At 33.2% G+C, this 25734-nt stretch overlaps 4 protein-coding genes and 1 long non-coding RNA gene across 5 annotated transcripts; 1 reads left to right on the top strand and 4 right to left on the bottom strand.

Annotated features, from left to right (window-relative positions):
* Nucleotides 1-1414: 1414 nt before the first annotated feature.
* LOC105641231 (S-adenosyl-L-methionine-dependent methyltransferases superfamily protein) lies at nucleotides 1415-5878 on the bottom strand. The gene is made up of 8 exons (XM_012225736.3): nucleotides 5584-5878; nucleotides 4796-4902; nucleotides 4567-4707; nucleotides 4212-4293; nucleotides 3753-3946; nucleotides 3564-3675; nucleotides 2249-2353; nucleotides 1415-1721 (listed from the first exon to the last, which is right to left on the bottom strand). Exons 1-8 carry the CDS (start codon nucleotides 5743-5745, stop codon nucleotides 1587-1589), a joined length of 1038 nt encoding a protein of 345 aa, XP_012081126.1. The 5' UTR covers nucleotides 5746-5878; the 3' UTR covers nucleotides 1415-1586.
* Nucleotides 5879-6505: 627 nt separating this feature from the next.
* LOC105641230 (putative flavin-containing monooxygenase 1) lies at nucleotides 6506-8719 on the bottom strand. Its single transcript, XM_012225735.3, has 5 exons — nucleotides 8249-8719; nucleotides 7875-8112; nucleotides 7588-7763; nucleotides 7145-7497; nucleotides 6506-6998 (listed from the first exon to the last, which is right to left on the bottom strand). The coding sequence occupies exons 1-5, from the start codon at nucleotides 8687-8689 to the stop codon at nucleotides 6647-6649; spliced, it is 1560 nt and encodes a 519-aa protein (XP_012081125.1). The 5' UTR covers nucleotides 8690-8719; the 3' UTR covers nucleotides 6506-6646.
* Nucleotides 8720-15855: 7136 nt separating this feature from the next.
* On the bottom strand, nucleotides 15856-17363 carry LOC149494086 (uncharacterized). The gene is made up of 2 exons (XR_016322247.1): nucleotides 17044-17363; nucleotides 15856-16155 (listed from the first exon to the last, which is right to left on the bottom strand). It is a non-coding gene; the product is annotated as an uncharacterized LOC149494086 (long non-coding RNA).
* Nucleotides 17364-18485: 1122 nt separating this feature from the next.
* Nucleotides 18486-21020, bottom strand: LOC105641229 (putative flavin-containing monooxygenase 1). The gene is made up of 5 exons (XM_089724684.1): nucleotides 20451-21020; nucleotides 20120-20357; nucleotides 19862-20037; nucleotides 19399-19751; nucleotides 18486-18988 (listed from the first exon to the last, which is right to left on the bottom strand). The coding sequence occupies exons 1-5, from the start codon at nucleotides 20886-20888 to the stop codon at nucleotides 18637-18639; spliced, it is 1557 nt and encodes a 518-aa protein (XP_089580810.1). The 5' UTR covers nucleotides 20889-21020; the 3' UTR covers nucleotides 18486-18636.
* A 1172-nt stretch (nucleotides 21021-22192) lies between these two features.
* CRR6 (chlororespiratory reduction 6) lies at nucleotides 22193-23632 on the top strand. Its single transcript, XM_012225732.2, has 4 exons — nucleotides 22193-22490; nucleotides 22572-22703; nucleotides 22867-23075; nucleotides 23295-23632. Exons 1-4 carry the CDS (start codon nucleotides 22268-22270, stop codon nucleotides 23499-23501), a joined length of 771 nt encoding a protein of 256 aa, XP_012081122.1. The 5' UTR covers nucleotides 22193-22267; the 3' UTR covers nucleotides 23502-23632.
* Nucleotides 23633-25734: the final 2102 nt, after the last annotated feature.

Here is a 25734-nt window from a genome sequence, read left to right as displayed (position 1 = left end):
AATTCTTTTTTCATAATTTTTTGGATTAAAGTTCAACAAGGAAAAAAAATAGTTAGCAGCTATTGTTATTATATATTATCATACAAAGATCTTCAAGAGCAAGGCACCAAGAAAACTTGACAAGAAGGAAACTTGTAATGGGTGCATCTTATCTTACAATAGCTGACATCTTTTTTTGCATTTTTTTTTTCTTTTTCTAAGAAAGAGCAAAATGAAAAGGAATGTTAATTAATAATATTCTATATATATATATAACCTCTCATTATAATTAGATAATAGAAGTAAGCTTTCAGCCAATACCAATCTCTTAATCACCGAAACCGACTAATCGAAAGTGAGCACGTGACCATCAATAATCAAATCAACTTAATTAAAAACCTTCATTAAGATTAAATCATTTTCTGAAACAAAAATTCAAGTAAAAACAGGAAAATCAAAAAAAGAATTTGCCGACCCCCACGTGCCATGTAATGTAATAAAAGTTAAAAATGGGATTACAGTAAGCAGGGAGGTCACGTGCAAGGGATCCAATGGCCTGACATTTAACGAAAGATAAAAAAGAGAGAGGTGCTGTGTGTGCCTTGGACTGACCAAATATTCCTCTTTTTGTAATAGTAAAATATGCATATTGTTGGTTTGGTCAAAGGTCAAAGATCCAGAAGTGAACAGAGATTATGGGAAAAGAGGGGTTAGAAGAACAAACAGAGGGTGGGTCAGCGTGTGAGCCGCACGAGGGGATCTCTCTGCCAATATGTCACTTTAACCCTTTTATTTTATGGGCTCAACCACCTTCCCCTCATGGGCTACTGCTCTTCCCTTCCCTTTTTTTTAAGGACCAAGTCATGTGCTTACCCTTTTCACCTGTCACTAAAATATAACCAAATTACACCATCATGTGACCCTTGTTACCTCAATTTCAATACATATCACAATAATATACAATTTCCAAATCAACCATCTAGAGTGTTTTCATTTCCATTCTTGCTATTTTCAGACAATTCTCAAGAATTAGAATATAAACACCATACAATATCAGTTGAAAACTCAGAACAAGAGCCCGTTTAGTTTAATTGTAGCAGTTAGCTGTTAGCGACTAGCTATATAAGTTAGCTGTTCAGACCAATTGCTTTTAGTGCATAAATTCTGCAGATATATTTGACCAAAGAACATTAAGCTAAAACAAGTATTGCAAACCTGACATTGATAGGGTGGGTGTTATCTATCTGCATATTAAGACTATGATTTGTTGAAATCATTACAATGATTGTTGACTCTGAGCACCTCAGAGCTATTACTTTCAGATCATTCTCAAATTAATCTTCAATTAGAAAGCCTGACCAGATTTCATTAGTGACCAATAAACATCAATGTTGTCATTAAGCAGTGGTTAAATAAATAGTTTTTTGGCACATCAGAAAACAAATTTGATATATTTTTTTTTATTAACGATGAAACTTTACATCTTCCCCAGGTTATCACCTTTTCAGGTCTTGCTAATTTTACATGTCTATACAACTGAAATATACAACAGAAAGGTAATATGATAAGTCCAATAATAGACATAACGTTGTTTAAGTAATCTATACCTAGTCTGAAGGCTTCTCAGCAGAGAACATGATGAAGGATTGCTGAACTTTGCTTTTGTAGTTGGTAAGACCACATGATGTGCACAAGTCCTCGATCTCCTCCTCAGTGAAATAGAAATAATTCTCCTGTATTCTCTGCCACAACCATTACCACCTTCAGATGCAATTTATGACATAAAACTATGTGCAGTAGAGATCAAAATATCCCACAACTCCTTTAACTGCAGAATCAGTTTATACAGACCTCTACTCTCAATAAACCTATTATAACCAAAAAGCAATGCAGGATATACAATTTTTACCTCTAAAATAAAATCATCTAGTTTTGTCTTGCTTTTATATTAAATAAGCAAGCATTTTACATCTGGAAATAGGATGGTGAGTATACATCATTCATCCACAAGTTGGATATTGATAGAATTGGGACATTATTCAACAAAACACTGTTTATGGGAAGTAGAAGAATCTGTTGAGTAGCTGATTGAACATTTAGATAATCACTTTTCGCTACTGCAACCTTATTAAGTAGTTATAAACTGCCAGGTTGAGCAAGGTATGTGTTTCAGATGAGCCTAACATTTAGAGGTATAGTACATACGTCAAGCTACAGAATATTTAATCCCAAGGCCTGGCAATTAATCTTTCTAGATGATGAGTATTACCTGTCGGAAGGGCCGTAGTATCCAGGAAGTGGTTGCACTGTATTGAAGAAAAGTGGTTCCGACAAAGACCCCACCGCTTCGCAATACACGACAGATTTCAGCAATCTAACATGAATAGATAATGTCATTGATTGAAAACCATTCTTGTAAAATAGTCGTGCATCTATTCAAATAATGAGAAAGCATTAAACTAAACAAATTAGTTTCATAGAAAGAAAGCAGTATGAGCAGTCAACATCAGCAAGTGGATGCAACCACAAGAACCATAAATGCTAATCAGGCAGCATACCATGTCCAGGCCAACACTGAGAACCTCACTACTCGACTAAACAATTGCTAAATCAAAGCAATGCATAGATCCTGCGCAAAATCAGAGGTCAAGTGCTCTGAACACCAACTACTACTGATTGCATTTCCCTAAGCAGGATACAGCTGTATGTTTCACGAGAACAAATTGCAGGACTTATTTTTGGGCATTTGTCTCAGGTAAGCAGGAAGTTGCTAAGACAATTCAAATGATTGCAAATATATTAACTTAGGTATATAATTTACTTCCAGATTCAGGTGATGGCTGCTATTACCTGATCAAACAATATCTAATTCCATTAAAAAACACGTCCAGCTTCAAAATCTATCATCATAACTTCTACAACAGTTTTGTCATTTACAAGCTGCATAATTTTGTTGAGTAAGGGAAATAATTTCTTGTTAAGAGGCTGCATCAACTGTGAAGAAGGAAATGTTCATCAAAAACTCAAGCATCCTTAGCTGTAGATGTCTCCTCTGTTCTGCTCCATTGTGAGGTAGCATGATTACAACCTCATTGGTTTTTAACTCATTCTGGGTAAATGAATTACCAAAATCCCTCCTCAAATACTTTATCAACGTGCTCAAGCATATAGTACCATACAAGAATGAAGCATCTTACTGAACTTTGTAGTTTGCATGCTTTTAGGTTCCACTTCTGGCATATGATACATCCCATACACTAATTTTGCCTTGATCCTTTCTAACATTTTACTTCAATTACTTAAAAGGAAGGGACCTGGTTATAATCAAACTTGCTTCTTATGAAGGAGACACATAAAGCATTTTCAAAGCATCAAGCAATAAGCTTTCTTCATCTAGAAACACCTATAGACTATACCAAAACAAATCATACACTAGAACGTGAGCTCCTACAACATTTATGTGAAGGGCTCCATTACCTTTTATGAATTTAGGAGAGTTTAGGATCTAACAAGTGTATTTATATGCATAAGAGCCTGTATATGACAAACATGCAGAAGAAAATTGAACGAGAAAGGTCACTTACAGCATTTGAAGGAGAAGGCCAGCAATGTAAGGCTGCACCAGCATGAACAGCATCGACTGAACCTGATGGGAAGGGAAGTCTTGAAACATCAGCTCGAACAAGAGCAAGATTCCTGCATGTTTTTAAAGAATAATTAATTATTTCCTACTTTGAAAGCTTACAAAAATTGGAAAAAGAAAATAGACTTACGTATTTGAGATAGTAACATCTTGCTTAATGAAATCATAACATTGGCGAAGCATGTTTTCAGAAAAATCAAGTGCAATAACTTTAGAATAGGTCCCAGATTTGGCAAATTTTCGGGAAAACAATCCACTGCCGCAGCTAACATCCACTAGGAGACCACCTTCTGCTTGTTTGAAGTACTCCTGGGCCATTTTAAACTGCAGTAACCACGAAATGTTACCAAGTTGATTATGAACTAAGCAGCAGTATCACAGAACAGAGGACAGGAAGCACTTGGTATTACTTCAATTCTCAGACATAAATGTCATTCTACAGAACATATAATCTTTGATATCATCCAAGTTAGATATAGACGAACAAATCATACATGATAGAATAATTTAGCAGCACTCATATTTTGAATGACCCAAATAATATTCGTCCCGACAAAATATTTGAATCATAAAATAATCTATGGCTTACCTCCTCATCAGGACCAGGAAAGCCACTTCGATTAAAATTCTGACGCCATCCTCGCTCATACAAGAATGAAACAAGTGGACTCCTAAGAAGGTAAAAATTAAGGTAAGGGTTTTTCCTCGAACCATTTTAGCTACACTATAAAGTTTCATATTCAAGAGGCATGCTGATTCATCATAACTTCAAATCTCTCATCAACATAAATAGTTGGAAACTATTTCTAGATGCATGAAACAAGTGTTTATCAAAGAGTTATGGCACACAAGGTTTTATGTACAAGAGTGTGTGATAACTTCAAATTCATCTGAACAGTGTTCTGTGTGATATCATCAGATTAAGTTCAGTAATCTTAGTATACCGGAATAGCTCGCTCCTAGCAGGTTTGACTTCAGTATATTCTTTCATTGCAGCAGTAATTGTGAGGTCCAGATATTTGTCTTTGCTGGTGTATGTTTTGTTGCATTTCTTACATTTGAAACCAGACCGGTAGATTGCGGACCTGCAGGTATTGTAGTTACCATGTCAGATCCTAAAGGAACATCAGAAAATGAAAAAAGCTTACCATACCATTAAGAATCACAACTTACAAATTAAAACCAGGCGGGCCTTTTCTTATGAGAGGCTCATAACAGATTGGACAAGCAAATGGGTCAACTTCCAAAGTTTGACTCTGCTCTTCCTGTTTGCCTAAATCCTGAATGCAGAGATTCTTATCAAATCTAATAATATATCAGAACTAAAAACTGGAATTAACATTAGAAAAAAAATCATATTCCATTTATAACATTTAGATCAGGATGTCTTAGACAGGCAATGTATGTAAAATCGTTCAAGTACATTTGTTTTCGGCTGCACTGAAAATTCAAACTTTCAAAGTCTATTACAATTCACAAATGCAGCCCAAATTGGATAAAAGAAGTGTTTAGTTGGAAATAAATCGCTTCCCATACGACAAATTTTGACAGCACTTTCCCACAGCCTTGACTACTGGGCTTAATTTGTATCTGGATTTTCCAAATAAACATGCCTTAATTGATTGGTTTTCAAATAAAAGCAAGAATCAATAGGAATTCATTCTTCTTCTGTCATTTTTAATCTACATAAAAGAGTAAGTAAAAGGTAAGAATTCAACCTCTTGAGTAAGTTCAAAAAGTTCAGGAAATTGAATCCTAAATAATGAGAATTTACATTCAAAATTCTAGTGTATCTCAGAAATCAAAAGCACCTTACTTCTCTACCAAAAACAAAGAAAAATGATAATTCAGTTAAAACATTCCAAAACCATTCAATTTATTCAACTAAGCCATCAAAATTCTCAAAACAAAAAAGGAAAAAAAGCGTAGAACATGAGAACAGAGAAAATTAAAGTATTTACTCGTTCAAGAGCAACTGCTGAAGTGGCGCGAATCGTGGAGTGGAACCTGAGCGAGGAAAACTGGAGACGAGGATGGAAAATTCGGGAATTACGAGAAAGATGAGGGTATTTCGGGTACAAATTTTGGTGAAGGGGGTGAAGAAAAGATGAAGATATCGCCATGGAAACGGAAAGATAGCTGAGTGTCCAAAATTCTAGCTCTCTCCTTCTGTCATCTGTGCGCAGTGCGTCAGTTCGGTTGTGTCTGTTATTCTTTGAATATCTGTGGAAATGGATAGGCAACGTTGGTTGTAAGTGGACTGCTCATTATTACATTTAAATATTTTTTTAATATAATTTAACATTGGAAAAAAGAATTTTTTTTTTTTATGCATAGAAATTTAAAATTACTAATTAATTAGGACTAGTGGTTGCCCCTTTGGATTATTCAGAACATCAATTTGCTATTGTCTTCTTGGAATAAAAGAATCATTTAACATCTAATAACTGGATGTGTTAACCCTCAAAATTTTAATTAAAAATTAATTCACTTTGTTTGTTATCACTTTTATTTTTAAATTTAAATTCAGCTAAAATGAAGACATCTCCTGCCCGAGAGATGATATTAATAAAGAGTGAAATCAAGATTTAATTTGAAATAAAGTTTGGTAAATATTAGAATAACTAAATTAAAGGAAGCATTGAAGCTGATGAAACAAGAGAATTTTTTATTTCCGTTCTTTGATTTTCGATTGTAAACAATTGATGAATGATAATCCTTCATGCGAGTTCAAATTATTAGAAAATCAGCGAATTAGTCTGTTGATTTGCTAGGGCGAGCAACTCCTCTCCATCTCTTACTTATGATGTTCTTCAATTTGATTCCAATAATATATAAGCATCTTATGCTTTAAAAAAATAATAATAAATTCAGGGAAACAAATGGTTAAAAGAAAAATGGAAATAACTGTAGGTTCCGCAGTTCCAATTACAGGACTAAAACTATAATTCTAGAGCCATTACAATAGATTCATATGAATTAATTATTGTGGGTTTGCATAGATTGCACAGGTTTAATATGTTCTTACTTAATTGTAAGACCTGCATAATCTGTTGGTGCATATGGAATAAATAAATCTGATAAAAACCCATTTTTTCTTCTGGGGTTGTAGCCCATGTCCTTGCAAATTTGGTCATTGTACCAAATACCAGTGTCGTTAATACAAGCTCTCTTATAGTATCGCCCAGTATATTTTCTGATATGGTCTCCCCACATTTTGGCCTCCTTTTCCATCTCTCTTATGCAAGGTAATTTAAGACTTCCATCAAGAAAATGTGCCAACCACATGCTTTTCATTTCAGAGTTTCCCAAGTTTGATAAACTTTCATTGTATCCGATAATTCCTAATTGAGGTATACGAGGATGAAGAACTTGTCTGCAGTAATCAAATACAAAAACAAGTTGCTTTAAAAACTTGATTGGCTTGGTGTATTAGGTGTATGCAAGTCTTATCTGTTCCACAGAGTACCTGCTGGATTTTTACATTGATGAGGTATCTAAAAATGAAAATTAGGAAAGTACCTGTAGAGAAGAACTGGAGCCGCAGCCTGTATATATTCCTGGAAAACTGAAGACTCAAAAATAATTTTAAGCTTTTCAAGGCCATTGAATCCTGTGGCATAAATCACAACATCTACTTCTAATGGCTGGGCTTCTCCATCAATAATTAGACCTTCATTACAGAAACCAACGCTTTTTGAATTCTTAATAAAAATACTTCCCTCTTCTAATTTCTCGAAGAATTTCTCAGACAGCGTTGCCATTTGACAAGTAGAGAAATCTTCATCAAATCTCCGTTTGGGTAGCATTCCATATTTCTTCAATGGAAAATTCCATCTTATATAATTCTCCATGACTTTTGAATTTGCCCATCTCTGGATATTCATATATTGGGATCATAAATAAATTAATAGTTCAAAAATTTAAAGTGTTGAACGAATATATATATATGAAATAAAAGTTACCAAAGGTGAAAGCAAAGTGGCCAAGAGAGCTAACAGAAATGTTTCGCCGGGCTTATGAACTAGCAGTTGTGAGAAACGGTTAGCATACAAAAAACCAATCAAAAGTCCACAGAAGAAGGTACTAGGCATAAACCAACGTGCACTCCTTTGAATTACTGTGCATGGGTACTTGACTCCTAAAAAAATTCCAATTAATACAATCTCATCAGGTAAAATTAGATATGAATTTGCTAGGGTTTATTTATTTATTTGTTTTTATTTCTTGCATTTGTTTACTTTTTGCTTACCATTTGTATTCGCACATTCTGCTGCTATATCAGCTCCAGATTTATTGAAACCTATTATTGCAACTCTTTTTCCTTCAACCAAATTTGCAACAGTCATATCATCCAGAGCAGAGAAGTCCATTGAATGCTTCACCTTGCCCTTAAACACTTCAGGCCCTTTATTTGGAGGGAACTCAGGAATATTTGGATAGCCACCATATTGTCCAATGCAAAGAATCACAAACTCAAAATGGTACTCCTGCATGCCCATTATAATTCACCAGTTCTTTCAAAAATCAAATGTCAAAAAAAAAAAAAAAAAAAAACAATCTTTCAAAAATCATTATTCTAAATAATTAACTTTCTTGATGTATGATTATATTATCTAATCATACCTTAATAAGTCTGCCATTTTTGGTTTCTTGAACTTTGATGTGCCACTTCCCTTTAGACCCAAAAGCCTTACCATTTCCACCCCATAAATCCCAAGATTCCATTTCTTGAAATGATTCTCCAACATAATCTATTCCAATAACCTTGGAATTGAACTTTATGCAAGGAAAGATTTTGAAAAATTCAGCATAAGATTCGAGATACTCAATAACTTGGGTATGAGTTGGATGCAAATCTTTTACAGACGACGGCCATGGAAAATCAGAGAACTGGTAAAGTTCTCTAGTGTTTTGCAGTCTAGTTGATTCCATAGTTCTTGCCCAAATTCCTCCAATTCTTGCTTCTGCTTCAAACACAGTTGGCTTGAATCCTTTGTTGAGAGTGTATTTACAGGCAAGAAGACCACTTATTCCTGCTCCGATTATCGCCATTCGTTTTTCCATTTCTGATTGTAAGAAACTCAAAATCTAAAGATCTGCGTTATTTTTGCAGGGATTATAACTTATCCAGTGGGCCCGCGGAAAAATACGGTAATAGAAGTAAAATAAAATTACTATTACCATATATACCTCTAATAATTACATATCGGATATTGACGATCGAATTCATCAGAAATAATAATCACGGTAAAAATTAAATAATTACTGTAAATGCCAGATGAAAAATAAAGACACTAAAATTTACGTGATTCATCTTATACTGTTTGTCTATAGGTGTTTTTCTAAAAAAATTGAAAATTTTTAATCTCATTACTCGTTGAGGTGAGATGTTCATGGAGGATTTGACATAAAGTATCTCGTTGACGTGAGATGTTCATGGAGGATTTGGCATAAAGTATCTCGTTGACGTGAGATGTTCATGGACTATTTGACATAAAGTATCTATTGCAACTTTGGTGAATAATACCTTAATTTAGGTTTATATTCATAAATCAATAATAAAGAAGTTGTGATAAGTGTTTCCATTTATTCGAACTTGTGGTCACTCATATGTTTAATATAAAATATAAATATAATTAAATTAAATCATTACCTAATTGAGGAAAGAAATTAATTCCAGTTATATAGTTCTAAAATTATTTGAAATTGTATAATAATTAATGTCACAAGGTTCAAATTAATAATTAAAGAGATTTTCAATCCATTTGGCCCATAAATATTTCACCACCAATTTTGTTGAAAAAATATTTTAAGTAAATAAATATTTTTTTATTGAAACCATTAATTAACCTATGAATTTTTAATAAAATATTAATTTTTTATGTACTTTTTACTCACTGATTGTCAAAACCACCAAAATGGATTGTTAGTTTTAATGAAAAAACTATTTAATATTTCATATTTTTTTTAATTAAACAACCACTTGATTTCGTAGTTTCAACGCAAAATAAAAAATATTACTTATTTTTCTTATTACTTTTTGCTCGTTATTAGTCGATAATATTAAATTTATAAATAGTTTTAATTTGACATTTGTCACGACCCATTTCCATGGACCGGACCGGCACTAGGACCTGGGTGGGCTTAAGGCCCCCGAAGCCCGTAGTAAGCCTATATTATGCAACCCTCATTTCCACAATCATAACTGTGGATACAGGCCCAACAATTTATTTCAATTATGTATCACTAATACAGTTCATTTACAACCCACTAGAATACAATTGCGGAACTCTACCTGTACATTTATATCATCATTTGTTTTTCGTTTACAGTCTTCTATACTTATGTCTCAACTCCATAGGATTTTTCTTTCTTCTATTACCTGGAAAAAAAATAGGTAGGCAGGGGTGAGCGCCAAAATCAATGAGTAGGGTTAGATAACCCTCTCACCCCACACAATCATACAGATGCTAAAATATTTTTATTTGTTCATCGATTAAATTTATGATCATGCAGTGTCACACAAATGGCAATACAACAGCAACCACAATTATTATCACATTCATATAATCACATCACGTGGAAATTAGTCAGTGGCACCACCTAAAACCCCAACGAGCCGTCCTCACATATGGCTCGCCCTCTCATACATGTGCACCAGGGAGCCGATCCCCCATACGGCCAACTGGTCTAATCCTCACTGACCAGTCCTCTCATTGCTTTTCCATTCTCTCTTTTCTTTTCCATACCAACAGGAGGCAACCCGGTGGTCTCCATCCAATCTAGATCATCAAGTGCTCACAACAGGAGGCCACCCTGCGGGCTACAATCAAATCTAGATTATCAGGTGCGCAACAACAAGAAGCCATCCTGTGGTTTTCCATACAATCCACATCATCAGGTGCACACGGGGGCGCCGATCTCCCATTTTCCCGGCCGACGGTCAAATATCATATCATATTCAGGATCCATATAACAGACCGTCCTCACAAACCCATGGTGGTCCACTTCATCCCAATTCCACACAAACAAGGCATAGTATATTCATAGCACAAGTAATCAAACAACTTTCAATATCAACAGATAGTACATAATAATATGGCAATTCAACAAAATAATGCATGCCAACATTTAGCCGTGAATGCATGAATGCAAGCGGATGATACTAGTTATCTAACACTACTCACAGTTCTTTATCGTCCTCTAAGGAGACTGTTTTCTAGCAACATGCTTCCAGCCGTTTTTCCTCGCATTTCGGAATTTTATAGACCTTGTCGGTAATAGTTGCCGGAGTTGCTCGGAGGGAAGGACAGCGATCGCACCCTTTTGCGATTCGACTATCACTCGTTCGAATAGTTTCTGTGCTGTGAAGACGAAGTCAGAGAGAGAGAGAGAGAGAGAGACAGAGAGACAGAGAGACAGGGACGTGAGGGTGCAGCGGCGGCGGTAGGAGGCAGTGACGTTGGCTGGTGAACGGAACAGAAAGGGGAGGGGAGTCTGTGGTCGGTGCTAACGGGAAGGAGAGGGGGAGAGCTGTCGCGCGCTGGAGAAGAAAAAGGAGGAGAAAAGAAAAGAAAAAGAAAGAAAGAAAAAAAAAAAAAAAAAAGAAAGAAAGAAAGAAAAAAAAATCTGTGCCTTCTAGACCATTCCGGTTCGATTCGAACTGGTTTGGTCTGACTTAGTAATTTGGTCTCATTTTCTTTGGTTTTCGAGTTTTTCACTCGGTTTTTAGATTATTCGTGTGGTTTTCGACATATTAAATTAATTTTCGGATCCGGTTCGATTTATTTTGATTGTTTAGTTCAGGTCCATAATAATAGTAATCATATTTGATTTTTAGGATGATTAATTTATATGTATCTATATTCTTATAATAAATTAATAGCCAAAGTTCCATATTATTTCTCGAATATTTTAAAATGTTCTTAAATCAAAAGTTTCGATAATACATTTTGGGCTTGGGCCCAATATCACAGAATTGGGCTTGATTTGAGACTGTATTTCTATTTGTAGCCCACATGTGAAAATTTTCGATTTTTGATTTAAATTAAATTCAAAAGTTTCGAAAATAAAAATTCGGGGTATTACAATCTTCCCTCCTTAAGACAATTCGTCCTCGAATTGAAACCTAATAGAGGGTAATAGTAATAGAGACATAGATGATCACAACTTTACAATAAGAAATACTTCACATATAAAAGAGTAATGTTATAAACGAAGCGAAGAGAGGTACGATATTCTACTTGTCTTTCTACCTCCAATCATCACGCTTTTGTTTCCATGGAAACCTTCTCTAATGATCTTAAAAAGAAAAATTTCACTTCAAATCACCCATTCTATAACAATTTCTCTTTGACTAATTTAATCTATTAGACTTTCCACTTAATCCATATCTTCTATCCCAAGTTCTCCAAGACCTTCTTTACGTTCTTCCTTGAACTTGTATCCCCAATTATTTAATGAACCCATACTGACGAAAACAGTAATCTTACAACGAAAGAGGTATGCCATTTGAGGCAATTAATTCTAATTTCCTAAACGCAAATCTTATATCCCATAATATTCTTCTTACTTTATACTAAGGGTGTTTAATGTTTACACATTTTCTCAACTTAAACTTTTATAACTTTACCGGTTTGTATCTGTTTATACCAGGTGTTTAGAATCCAGCAACCAAGATTTCTAGTTGTATATACCAATTCAGTCCGTAATACCAACCAACTACAAATTACATAACTTGAGGAGGCAATATTTGCTCAAACTGCCATTAACTTGCTAAGTTCTCAATATCCAACCATGCCCATACTCTACTAATCTATTCCATAATTACATTCCATCTATACTTGTAACGGATTATACCTTGCATGCTTAAACACTACTTAAATACTATTAGCATCAAGAATTTCACAGTTCCTAAGATGGTGCTGGTGCCACTACACTAACTTAGTTACATTCACATCATATTGATTACCAAACTAAAATCATTTTATTTGTCATAATTTATTCATCCCCCTTTATTTATTTTATTCATTAATTTTTTTTTTTCATTATTTTTTTTTTTTGCCACTATTTAATCCATTTTAAAGATATCAGAATACTCTCTTAATTATTTCGTTTATTTATTCCCTCTGTACTACATCACACTATTAGTCCTGATCTAGTTAACTACCCGTATTTCAACCTAATATTTATTACACCATAATTATTTACCTTACCTACTATTCATCCATTCAGAGATCCTTAGTAAAATGCTTAAGCATTGACCTTAATTCTATCTTATCATCCAGATGCCCCATCAAGTTATTCCACCCTTCCAACTTATTTTCATTTCCTAATTTAATTTAATATCAAAATTCTCATAGGGGACCAAAATAAGAGTCATAATATTTCAACTAGGCCTATTTGGCCACTTCAAAATTCTCAACAACATCACATTTCTCTTTATCAAATTCATGTGGTTACACGTTACGACATCATTAAATCTCATTCCAACCAAAGATCACATCTTAATCCAGTAGCCACTCAAATTACAATCATATTCAATCCCAAAATCAAATTTGCATAACATCATTCTCAGTTAAACACATGTAACCCAACAATTGAATTCAATCACATTCGTATAATTCAAAGCAAAACAATCATCACCATAACCACATAGGTTCAATTTTTCCTTGGAAATTTCTTCATGAAATTTTCCTTTCATCAATTATACATAACCACACTACCAATTAGTCATACCAGATACAAGGAATCCATTAATTCCGATTAATCAATTCAAGTCACAATCAAATCTTATATCATTAATGTACATATTCACTCCAAAGGATTCCTTCAAATTTAAATAATTCTCTTATGATCAAGTAGACTATCCGAAAAATATCCAAAGGTTTAGATTTAATAGCAATTTCCTTTAGTTCTGATTTGTCCACAGTCTATAAGGTATAGTACCACTAGCTTCTGTCCTTAGTGCATTTGTTTCCAAGTATCACCGATGTTATACTTCCTAATTCAGTAAATTCATATATATTAGTAGTCTACAACACCAAGTGTCTCATAATGTTAAGTTCAATCGACATAACGCATACATTATTATTATACCTCATAAATTATTAGTATTATTATTACTGTTATTACCATTATTACTGTTATCATTATAATTCTTATTTTATGTCATATATACTTATAATTTTTATTATTATATATACATATATATATTTTTTTTAATATAATTACTGCCTAATAGCGTTTCACTTCCAAAACCATTAATTTCCTTTATTATCTTTTACTTTTATTTTATTATACGAGGTCCTTAAACTTAGCCTGGCTTATTAAACATCCTACATGTATTAGGAGTTTAATTCTACCCTATCTAATACACTTACCACATATTAAACTCTCACTGTATTAATTCCTGGGTCATAATAATTATCCCTTAATTGCATACACTACCTTTATAACTCTGTTGACTATTCAATTTAATTACCCAACTTATCATTTTCTGCCACACACTCTTTTATACCCCTGCATGTCCTTACATCTCATAAAAATTCATAAATCTTCTACTACTTGCAAATACTTTTATTAACTATTTGCAAATCTTTTCTATCTTAGAAATGATTACTCTTAAACTCTTGATTGTTTTCATTTAGAAGTTATTTTCACATAAGCATAACGAAAGAAACATGAACCACAATTTTTCCCATAGTCATAAAATCTCAAAACATAGAAATATTTTATAAATTCCCTGATACATCACTATTCCTATTTTTTTTTATCAATCTTACTAACAATAATTGTTAAGTTATCAAACCTCTAAATACTAACTATCCTTATTTAAATCATACTAATTTACACTCCTCACGTTTCTGTAATTGGCTCTTTTCTTAATGTCTATACAATAACAAGACTAGATCCATTCTTGCTCATCTAAGTCATTGGTAGAACATCAATTCAATAATTGGACAATTATCCCTTAATGTCCCATATCATTCATCAATTCACTTAACTGTCATGGTCCACTATTTATATAGCATAATTATCTTGATTTCTCAATCTAAGTTATTTTCTTCTGCTCAGATCATAGAATCTCTCGTTAAACAATAGTCCTTATTTATTACTGACATAACATCTAGGATGCAACCATTAGTTTAAACATAAAAGGGCTAAATCTCGTTGCATTTAATTCATAATCGTGTCCTATTAAACCATAAGATGTCACAATCCACACAATCTTCATCATCATTTATAGAAAGCAATTTATCTCTTACTAAGAATCACAATTTACTTTTCTTATAACCACCATAATTTATATTATTCCCTGTATTTATACACTTGAAAAGAACTAGCTCATGAATAACACAATACACTTCACTCCACCAAGCAGCAATTACTTCTCATAACTAAAAATCACTTAATATAATAATTCCACCAACATTATTTCTTACGAAAAATACTCATCATTAATTATTATTGCAAATCACACCAAATCATTTATTTATTATTTTTTTTTTAAACCCTATAAATATCATTTATGTAATCACACCAATTAATATATATATCACATTCAGAAGATTACCTCAATAGTCATAATAAATTGCACCAACCAACATCACGTAAACTTTATCAAATCAATACTCTAATTAATTACATCCTAATGTCCTTAAATCCGAATCATCTAGTTCTCTTATTAATTAACACTAACAACGCATTCTCAACATATAGTTTCCGCAGGCATACATATACTCACATTCGTGTATTTTTATGCATGTAGTCCACATCCAACACATTAAATACACTACCATACTTTTATCGTTTAACTTCAACCTATTAACCATATATCACTTATCTTCTTACATAATTAAATTATATATAAATGTTATGTATTTCATAGAAAAAAATTAAATTTTTAAGCTAAGGACACAGTTTCCATTAGAAAGAGTACACTGGTTGATCAGGCCACTGCACTTCCTTCTAATTTCTCCTGCGTTTCAAAGCTTTGACTAACTGTTAATATGATTATCTTTCCCCATTTATTTATGTATTTTATTATTATTATTAATTATTTTATTTATGATTTTGTAACCGCCTTAGTGCAGAGTGCGTCCACCTGCACCAAGACCGTTTTCTATTTAGTGTCTCTCCTTTGTTGGTTACGGCCGATCCCAACGTAGGAGTTTTATATTCAATTTCCTATGTTCCGCAATTGATTCCTAAGGCCCAACTTAATGCTCTGATACCAACTTTGTCACGACCCATTTCCATGGACCGGACCGGCACTAGGACCTGGGTGGGCTTAAGGCCCCCGAAGCCCGTAGTAAGCCTATATTATGCAACCCTCATTTCCACAATCATAACTGTGGATACAGGCCCAACAATTTATTTCAATTATGTATCACTAATACAGTTCATTTACAACCCACTAGAATACAATTGCGGAACTCTACCTGTACATTTATATCATCATTTGTTTTTCGTTTACAGTCTTCTATACTTATGTCTCAACTCCATAGGATTTTTCTTTCTTCTATTACCTGGAAAAAAAATAGGTAGGCAGGGGTGAGCGCCAAAATCAATGAGTAGGGTTAGATAACCCTCTCACCCCACACAATCATACAGATGCTAAAATATTTTTATTTGTTCATCGATTAAATTTATGATCATGCAGTGTCACACAAATGGCAATACAACAGCAACCACAATTATTATCACATTCATATAATCACATCACGTGGAAATTAGTCAGTGGCACCACCTAAAACCCCAACGAGCCGTCCTCACATATGGCTCGCCCTCTCATACATGTGCACCAGGGAGCCGATCCCCCATACGGCCAACTGGTCTAATCCTCACTGACCAGTCCTCTCATTGCTTTTCCATTCTCTCTTTTCTTTTCCATACCAACAGGAGGCAACCCGGTGGTCTCCATCCAATCTAGATCATCAAGTGCTCACAACAGGAGGCCACCCTGCGGGCTACAATCAAATCTAGATTATCAGGTGCGCAACAACAAGAAGCCATCCTGTGGTTTTCCATACAATCCACATCATCAGGTGCACACGGGGGCGCCGATCTCCCATTTTCCCGGCCGACGGTCAAATATCATATCATATTCAGGATCCATATAACAGACCGTCCTCACAAACCCATGGTGGTCCACTTCATCCCAATTCCACACAAACAAGGCATAGTATATTCATAGCACAAGTAATCAAACAACTTTCAATATCAACAGATAGTACATAATAATATGGCAATTCAACAAAATAATGCATGCCAACATTTAGCCGTGAATGCATGAATGCAAGCGGATGATACTAGTTATCTAACACTACTCACAGTTCTTTATCGTCCTCTAAGGAGACTGTTTTCTAGCAACATGCTTCCAGCCGTTTTTCCTCGCATTTCGGAATTTTATAGACCTTGTCGGTAATAGTTGCCGGAGTTGCTCGGAGGGAAGGACAGCGATCGCACCCTTTTGCGATTCGACTATCACTCGTTCGAATAGTTTCTGTGCTGTGAAGACGAAGTCAGAGAGAGAGAGAGAGAGAGAGACAGAGAGACAGAGAGACAGGGACGTGAGGGTGCAGCGGCGGCGGTAGGAGGCAGTGACGTTGGCTGGTGAACGGAACAGAAAGGGGAGGGGAGTCTGTGGTCGGTGCTAACGGGAAGGAGAGGGGGAGAGCTGTCGCGCGCTGGAGAAGAAAAAGGAGGAGAAAAGAAAAGAAAAAGAAAGAAAGAAAAAAAAAAAAAAAAAAGAAAGAAAGAAAGAAAAAAAAATCTGTGCCTTCTAGACCATTCCGGTTCGATTCGAACTGGTTTGGTCTGACTTAGTAATTTGGTCTCATTTTCTTTGGTTTTCGAGTTTTTCACTCGGTTTTTAGATTATTCGTGTGGTTTTCGACATATTAAATTAATTTTCGGATCCGGTTCGATTTATTTTGATTGTTTAGTTCAGGTCCATAATAATAGTAATCATATTTGATTTTTAGGATGATTAATTTATATGTATCTATATTCTTATAATAAATTAATAGCCAAAGTTCCATATTATTTCTCGAATATTTTAAAATGTTCTTAAATCAAAAGTTTCGATAATACATTTTGGGCTTGGGCCCAATATCACAGAATTGGGCTTGATTTGAGACTGTATTTCTATTTGTAGCCCACATGTGAAAATTTTCGATTTTTGATTTAAATTAAATTCAAAAGTTTCGAAAATAAAAATTCGGGGTATTACAACATTACAATTTAATAATTTTTGCCAATTGACTCTTGGTTAAATGGAATTTTTACCAGTTAGCAAGTACAGGTCATCGTGTATATATATATATTCTGGGACTTATTCTGAGGAGTTCTTGTTTTACTTCCTATTGTAGCTTAAAATCCTATGTTCTTATTTTATTTATTTTCTATTTTGTTTGTTTCCTAATTAATTTGTAGTTAAACTTCTATTTGATTTAGGACTTTAGATTAATTCCTAATTGCTTTTAAGTTAAAGTAATCTTAATCGGTCTTGTCACTTGTGTGAGAATTAAAATTCTCAAATTCGATACTTATTGATCATAAAAATTAACTTTTTAAAATTTATATTCTAAATTAAAAATTAACTATTTTATCCTTTTTTTTTAGTATGTAATATTCCTCATAATTACGAGAATAGTCCTAAATTTATTTATGTAACAAAAAATTTGTATTTCTATTTCATCACAGCCTCACTCATTTTAGTACAAGTTTATATTTTATTTTTGGCTTAATCACTAAAAAAGCTTGAACTTTTTAGTTTTTTCAGCTTTGGCCAATACTTTTAATTTTATCAATCATGTTAGGTAAACATTAGAATAACTAAATTAAGGGAAGCAAATGGTTAAAAGAAAAATGAAAATAAATGTAGATTCTGCGGTTACAATGACAGGACTAAAACTAGAATTCTGGAGCCATTACAAAGTGAATTACACATTCATATGAATTAATTATTGTGGGTTTGCATAGAATTCATATATTTTAATATGATCTCATTTAATTGTAAGACCTGCATAATCTGTTGATGCATATGGAATGAACAAATCTGATAAAAACCCATTTTTTCTTCTGGGGTTGTAGCCCATGTCCTTGCAAATTTGGTCATTGTACCATATCGTAGTGTTGCTAATACAAGCTCTCTTACGGTATCGCCCAGTAAATTTTCTGATATGGTCTCCCCACATTTTGGCTTCTTTTTCCATCTCTCTTATGCAAGGTAATTTAAGGCTTCCATCAAGAAAATGTGCCAACCACATGCTTTTCATTTCAGAGTTTCCCAAACTTGATAAACTCTCGTTGTATCCTATAATTGCCAATTGAGGTATACGAGGATGGAGAACTTGTCTGCGGTAATCAAATATAAAACCAGTTATTGCATTAACATAAATGTGCAGTTAAAATTGCTAATATGAATATCAGGAGAGAAGCCAGAAATTTATATTGAGGGAGCAAAACTTTGAACATTCAAATTAAAAAGGGGCAAAAGGTTAAAGTTATAGCATAAAAATTGGCATAGGAAGGGGAAAAACTTATCCACCCCGGTGTATAGGCTCAATCAAGAACAAGTTTTTAATTGTAACGAGAATATTATGACCATTCATTGGGAAAAAAAACATAAAACAGTAATAATATTTTAAAAACTTCTCATTGATTGGTTTGGTGCCAGAGGTGCAAGCAATTCTTATCCACTCCAACGAGTACATTGCTGGATTTTACATTGATGAGATATCTAAAAATGAAAGTTAGGGAAGTACCTGTATAGAAGAACTGGAGCAGCAGCCTGTATATATTCCTGGAAAACTGAAGACTCGAAAATAGTTTTAAGTTTTTCATAGCCCTTGAATCCTGTGGCATAAATCACAACATCTATTTCTAATGGCTTAGCTTCTCCATCAATAATCAGACCTTCACTACAGAAACTAAAGTTTTTCGAATTCTTAATGATAATGCTTCCCTCTTCTAATTTATCGAAGAATTTCTCAGGCAATATTGCAATTTGACAAGCAGACAAATCTTCATCGAAGCTCCATTTGGGTAACATTCCATATTTCTTCAATGGGAAATTCCATCTCAGATAATTCTCCATGAATTTTGAAATTGCCCATCTCTAAATATTCATATATTGGAATCACAAACATATCGCGATCACAATAAATTCATAGTTCAAAAAATTGAAGTGTTGAACGAATACACATATATATATGAAATAAAAGTTACCAGAGGTGAAAGCAAAGTGGCCAAGAGGGCTAATCGAAATGTTTCACCAGGCTTATGAACTAACAGTTCTGAGAAACGATTAGCATACAGAAAACCGAGCAAAAGTCCACTGAAAAAGGTACTAGGCAGAAACCAATGTGCAGTCCTTTGAACTACTGTGCAAGGGTACTTGACTCCTAAAACATTCCAATTAATACAATCTCAGGTAAAATTAGATACGAATTTGCTAAGCTTTATTTATTTATATTTTTTTCTTACCATTTGTGCTGGCACATTCTGCTGCTATATCAACTGCAGATTTATGGGAACCTATTACTGCAACTTTTTTTCCTTCAACAAAATTTGCAACAGTCGCATTATCTAAAGCAGAGAAGTCCATTGAATGCTTCACCTTGCCTTTAAATACTTCAGGCCCTTTATTTGGAGGGAACTCAGGAATATTTGGGTAGCCACTAAATCGTCCAATGCAAAGGATCAAAAACTCAAAATGGTACTCCTGCCCATTATAATTCGCCAATTTTTTTAAAAATCATTATTCTAAATAATTAACTTTTTTTTTTTACCTATAATTTTAGATTTCTAATCATACCTCAAGTCTGCAGTTGTTGGTTTCTTGAACTTTGATGTGCCACTTCCCTTTAGACCCAAAAGCTTTACCATTTCCACCCCATAAATCCCAAGATTCCATTTCTTGAAAAGATTCTCCAACATAATCTATTCCAATAACCTTGGAATTGAACTTTATGCAAGGCAAGATTTTGAAAAAATCAGCATAAGCTTCAAGATACTCAATAACTTGGATGTGATTTGGATGCAAATCTTTTACAGTAGACGGCCATGGAAAATCAGAGAACTGGTAACCTTCTCTAATATTTTGTAGTCTAGTTGATTCCATAGTTTTTGCCCAAACTCCTCCAATTCTTGCTTCTTCTTCAAACACAGTTGGCTTGAATCCTTTGTTGAGAATGTATTTACAGGCAAGAAGACCACTGAGTCCTGCTCCGATTATCGCCACCCGTTTTTCCATTTTTGACTGTAAGAAACTCAAAATCTATAGATTTGCATTATTTTGGCTGTCAGTAGTATTTCTCATTTTGCATTTTTATATTTGTCTATAGGTGTTTGTCTGAGTAAGCGAAGTACAAATATGCTTGACTAGATATGCATTTTAGTTGTTTAAATCCAAATTTGGTGGGTGATTATATTGATTTCTAAGTTTTGGCCATTGACTATTGTTTTTGGTTAAATGGAATTTTTGTCAGCAAGCAAGTATAGGTCATTGTCATATATAAACTATTCTTTTCCAGCATGCACTGTTTGTCCAACATGCTAGCTATTTCACTGCATCTACAAATACAGTGTTTGAATTAACTTTTAGATATTAAAATAGTATTTTATAAAAAATTAACTCATATAAAGTTTAATTTTTAACCTTTTGTGAAAAAGCTATTTAAATAGCTATTACCTACTATAAACAAATAATCTTATCGAATAAACCCTTTATATTACTTCCTAATTGCATTTAGGTTAAGTAATTTTGATTGATCATCCAAAGAATGAGAGTTCTCAGCCCGGTGCCCTATCGACCATAAGAATTAACTATTTTAAACTAAAAATATTATAAATCAGGTAATTACTTATAAACTAAAAATTAACTATTTTATCTTCTTTTTTGAGTATTTAATAACCTCTTAATAACAAGAATAGTCTTAAATTCATTTATTTAACAAAAACATATATTTCTATTCCATCCTAGCCTCACTGATTTTAGTACAAGTTTATGATTTATTTTTCCATGAGTATCTTTTTATTCACTAGTCATTAGGTAAGGAAATTAATTATATACTTTTCACTAATTACTGAACACCTATTCCTGTTTTTATGACAAGTGGATAAATATTTTTTAGCTAGTCACTTTATAAGCTGAATTCAATCTTTATATTATGATCCAAGTTCATTTTTGTTTCCTTGTTCTTAACTTAGTTCCAAATACCTAAATCTTCCATTAAATTATAAAAAATAAATTAAAACGCATAAAATCTTAAAAATTTGAGAATAATTAACTAAAATTGCTTATCCATGTTGAAGCCATGCTACAGAAATCAATCAATTGAAAACAAAGATTTAGCTCCTCTAATTCAAATCTGAAAATCTCTAAATTTTTATTATGAAACTAATGGTGGAGATGTAATGTCTTGATGGGTTGGAAATGTATAAATGGTGTACTCTTGGACCTTTCGGCCCAGGATCAGGCCTAGGCCCATTGTATTATGCAAGCTGATATCCAAAAACACCCAACAACAGGATATAATAAGCATTTTAAAACCAGGCCACAAAAGAGTTGCAGATAAAATAGATGAAGCAGAAAGAAGTAACAAGATGAGACCTTTTACATAGTTACGTTTCATGGCTGCCATTATCAAACCTTTGTTTCCGCATTTCCCTTCTCCAAAACAAACTACAATCTCTACCTCTCCAATTCCATGGATTTCTTGCAAACCTTTCTCAGATTCAATGGCCAATTTGTCAGTTTCACGCTTCTTGGGTAGACAGCAAGGACAAGTTGCAGTCTCTGTTGCTTTCGATCCTTCAAGAAATTTTGACCTTTCGATTTTTGATGATGAAGATGGTAAGTGATAAAGTTAGTTCAGCTCATTTTTTATTTTCTTTTTTCGCTGCACTTGTTGAATTAATTATCCTTAATTGACAGATTCAAGTAAAGTTGCACCTCCAATGCCTCCAACTGAGGGTAGATTTGATGTTGCTATTGACGATGATATCATCCACCGTCTTGATTTATCTCCGTTTCAAACTGCTACAGGAATTACTTGCCCTTTGTCAGGTAACCAAAATTATAATAATTCTATGCCTGTTAGTATAAACTGATCCATTTATAAAAAATTGTGTCAATGAAATGTTTAATTTTATGAAATTTGGCAGAATTTTATAAACAATTATACAATGCATACCCCTGATAAGGTATTTTCATGGTAAATTTGCTGTAGTTGAGCCTAAAGAGTTTTTAGAAAGAACAATTGGATTTAGTATTAATTACACAAGAGAAGATCCTCTTGATCCTCGAGAACTATCAGAATTTCCTGATATAAGACTCTGGTTTGTAAGACTTGATGCTACTTATCCATGGCTACCTGTGTTGTTGGATTGGAGAGCTGGAGAGCTTGCTCGTTATGCAGCCATGTTAGTCCCTCATCAGGTAACACACTAATAAATTTAAAATGATAGCACTTCTGATGACAAAAGAACTTCATGTTGAAAATATTTATTAAAGTTTGTTTTTAAGGTAAATTTCACATATTCTGGTTATAAAACTATAAAATAGTTAAATAGATATGTAGTTTTTCGGGGAAAAAAAAAAAAAAACAGTTTCAACCCTAATGTCAAACAGACACTTATGAAATTGTGTATTTTGCAGATGAACATGAAAATGGGAGTTGTTTTTAATCCAGAAGCACTGGAATTGTTTATTATGAATAAAGTGTTCATTGTGTATTCTTGGTTGAAGCAGCATAATGTTCCAAAGCCTAGACTGAAAACAAGTGATATGGCTAGGATGCTTGGATTTGGAGTAGGAGATGAACTTTTTGACTTGATTGATCAAACCCCACCTTCTTCTTCATAAAAGAAACGAAAAATTGCAACCAGAAGTATATATTCTTTGTACTTTTAGCAGCAAAATTATGTAAAAATTTTTTTGCAGTGAATTATCAACAACACTAATAAATTATGCAATTGAGACACAACTATTGATCAGATGATGAAATTGGAATCCTTATATGATTAATGAATTAATTCTGATTAATGAAGCTTAATTTTAAGTTCTAAAACAAACATAGAACTAATCCATTTTTGATATCCATGTTTGTTTTCTGCTAATAATGTCAAACAGAGAGTGCAGATTTTTCCCCCTGTTCTCAAATAATATTAGAAATAGGAAGCAATCAGGTTGTGTTAGCTTAAGCCCACAACTTCAATAGGAAGCCCAGTCCACCATTCAAAAATTTTACCATTAATATAAATTGTTGTTTTGTTGGTTTAATAATATACACTTGAAACTATAAAATATTATAAAAAAAATTTATCATTAATATAAAATATTATATTTAAAGTAACATTTCCTTATCATTTCTCATCTTATAATCCATCAAAAACTTAACTTTTTATACTTTTAGTATGTGAATTTTTCAAATAATACATTTAGACGGTCACACTTAATCGGTCGGTCGCTTTTAAAAGTAAAAGTTAATTACGGTAGCTTTTAAAAGTAAAAGTTAATTATTTAGAATAGATTAAACGAATGTTGTGATATCTAATCTTCACTCAGTGAAATTGACATGTTAGAATTGAAGTTCATAGAATGGCCTTATAATAATCAAAAATTATAAATGGATAAGTGAGAGTACAAATGGGTTAGGTTAGGAGGTTTATAAGTCAAATGTGATTGTGGAATATGTTTGCAAAGCATAGGTTTTTTCATGGGAACAAATCATTTTGTGATTGGAAATAGAGTTAAAAAATAATTCTTTGCACTTTTAAAAAGTTGAAGAATGATTACACACTAAAGTAATTAATTTTTCCTATTCATAGTTTAAGATATTATATTTTTCTAGGTTAAAGTGATCTTCAAATATTCTTGATTAGAAAGTGTCAACTCCATCTCCTAATTCAATCTTTTTATTAACTGGGGGCATGTTGACTTATGGATTATGTGTGTTTTTTTTATATATATGGTGTCTTAATTGCTTTCCTTAATCATAATTTATGTTTAATTTTAAAAAATATTCTAATTTTCAATACATTAAAATTGAAAAAAAATACAATCATGAATTGTTTGCATCATCATCTTCATATTGTTTGCATTCAGAAATACAATCATGATCACCAAAAATACCACAAGTGATAAATAATAGTTGCATATGCACTGATTGATAGCAATAGATGAACAACATTTCACCAGCCGTATACCCAGGTAGCTAAAATTGCCATTCAACTATACATGTCCAAAATTATTCCAAAAGTAAAAAAAAACTGTAAATTGATCAATTTTCCAAAATTCAAAATTATTCCAAGCTCTACCTATTCATGCATGGACCACCTCCCTCCTTTAAATTCAAAAAAATTCACCAGGAACCAAACCTTATAGTCTGGCCTAATTAACATGTATGGCTCGTAACTTTCTCTCTGGTGTCTAATCAAATGGGTCAATTTCCATATGGTCGGTGAATTGAATGGCAAGGTTGCCGGACCATTATGGCTAAAAAGCCCTCAAAGAGTAGCAAAGTCGAAGGGGTGGCCACCACCGAAGGACTCAAGCCCATGTGATGATGTATGCCAAGACATGTGAGGTATGGTATAAGAGACCTAAGAATGGAGCAAGAAAGGGATATATATTGGTGGAGACCACACCTTGTTATTATTTTCTTGTCTTGATAATTCATCTGAAATGCAAGATTTTTAATATTGCAATTGGTTTTATTATCTGAAAAGATGGGTTTGTGATCTTTCCGTTGACAATATCTTGTTCTTGTTTTCACAGTGGCTTTTGTTGGGAACTGTAGCTGTTCAGTTCTTATTTTAGGGTTTTCTTCCAAGTTGCAGAAACAAACAGGCAGATTGATTTTTGTGGGGACCTTGAAATAAGTTCATATGCTCTGGTTTTTAATTTCTTCCAAGTTTCAAATGAAGATGCATAACCCCATGTTTATATTCAGCAATCAAGTAGTTTACAAAACTTTTGACTTTGAAATCAAACTGCAATCAAAGCCTACTTGATAAAAAAGAAAGAAGGAAAGAAAGAAAACAAAACAAAAATAGTTCTTAAAATAAAGTAAAAACAAAGATACATGGTGATATTT

The sequence above is a fragment of the Jatropha curcas genome, chromosome 8 (genome assembly GCF_041381405.1).
Source record: "Jatropha curcas cultivar XTBG-Jc1 chromosome 8, XTBG_Jcur_1.0, whole genome shotgun sequence".
Taxonomy (NCBI): domain Eukaryota; kingdom Viridiplantae; phylum Streptophyta; class Magnoliopsida; order Malpighiales; family Euphorbiaceae; genus Jatropha; species Jatropha curcas.
The sequence above is the reverse complement of the archived record's forward strand: the minus strand, read 5'-3'. Positions and strand labels throughout refer to the sequence as shown.

Coding starts and splice junctions, on each gene's coding strand:
- LOC105641231 (XM_012225736.3), bottom strand. CDS start 5,745: ATGGCGATATCTTCATCTTTTCTTCACCCCCTTCACCAAAATTTGTAC. Junction 3,676..3,752: donor GATGTTACTATCTCAAATAC/GTAAGTCTATTT, acceptor AAAAACATGCAG/GAATCTTGCTCTTGTTCGAG. Junction 2,354..3,563: donor GGCCTTCTCCTTCAAATGCT/GTAAGTGACCTT, acceptor TATTCATGTTAG/ATTGCTGAAATCTGTCGTGT.
- LOC105641230 (XM_012225735.3), bottom strand. CDS start 8,689: ATGGAAAAACGAATGGCGATAATCGGAGCAGGAATAAGTGGTCTTCTT. Junction 7,498..7,587: donor CCACTTTGCTTTCACCTTTG/GTAACTTTTATT, acceptor ATGAATATCCAG/AGATGGGCAAATTCAAAAGT. Junction 6,999..7,144: donor GCTCCAGTTCTTCTCTACAG/GTACTTTCCTAA, acceptor TGATTACTGCAG/ACAAGTTCTTCATCCTCGTA.
- LOC105641229 (XM_089724684.1), bottom strand. CDS start 20,888: ATGGAAAAACGGGTGGCGATAATCGGAGCAGGACTCAGTGGTCTTCTT. Junction 20,358..20,450: donor CCAACAACTGCAGACTTGAG/GTATGATTAGAA, acceptor TATAATGGGCAG/GAGTACCATTTTGAGTTTTT. Junction 19,752..19,861: donor CCACTTTGCTTTCACCTCTG/GTAACTTTTATT, acceptor ATGAATATTTAG/AGATGGGCAATTTCAAAATT.
- CRR6 (XM_012225732.2), top strand. CDS start 22,268: ATGGCTGCCATTATCAAACCTTTGTTTCCGCATTTCCCTTCTCCAAAA. Junction 22,491..22,571: donor GATTTTTGATGATGAAGATG/GTAAGTGATAAA, acceptor CTTAATTGACAG/ATTCAAGTAAAGTTGCACCT. Junction 23,076..23,294: donor CCATGTTAGTCCCTCATCAG/GTAACACACTAA, acceptor TGTATTTTGCAG/ATGAACATGAAAATGGGAGT.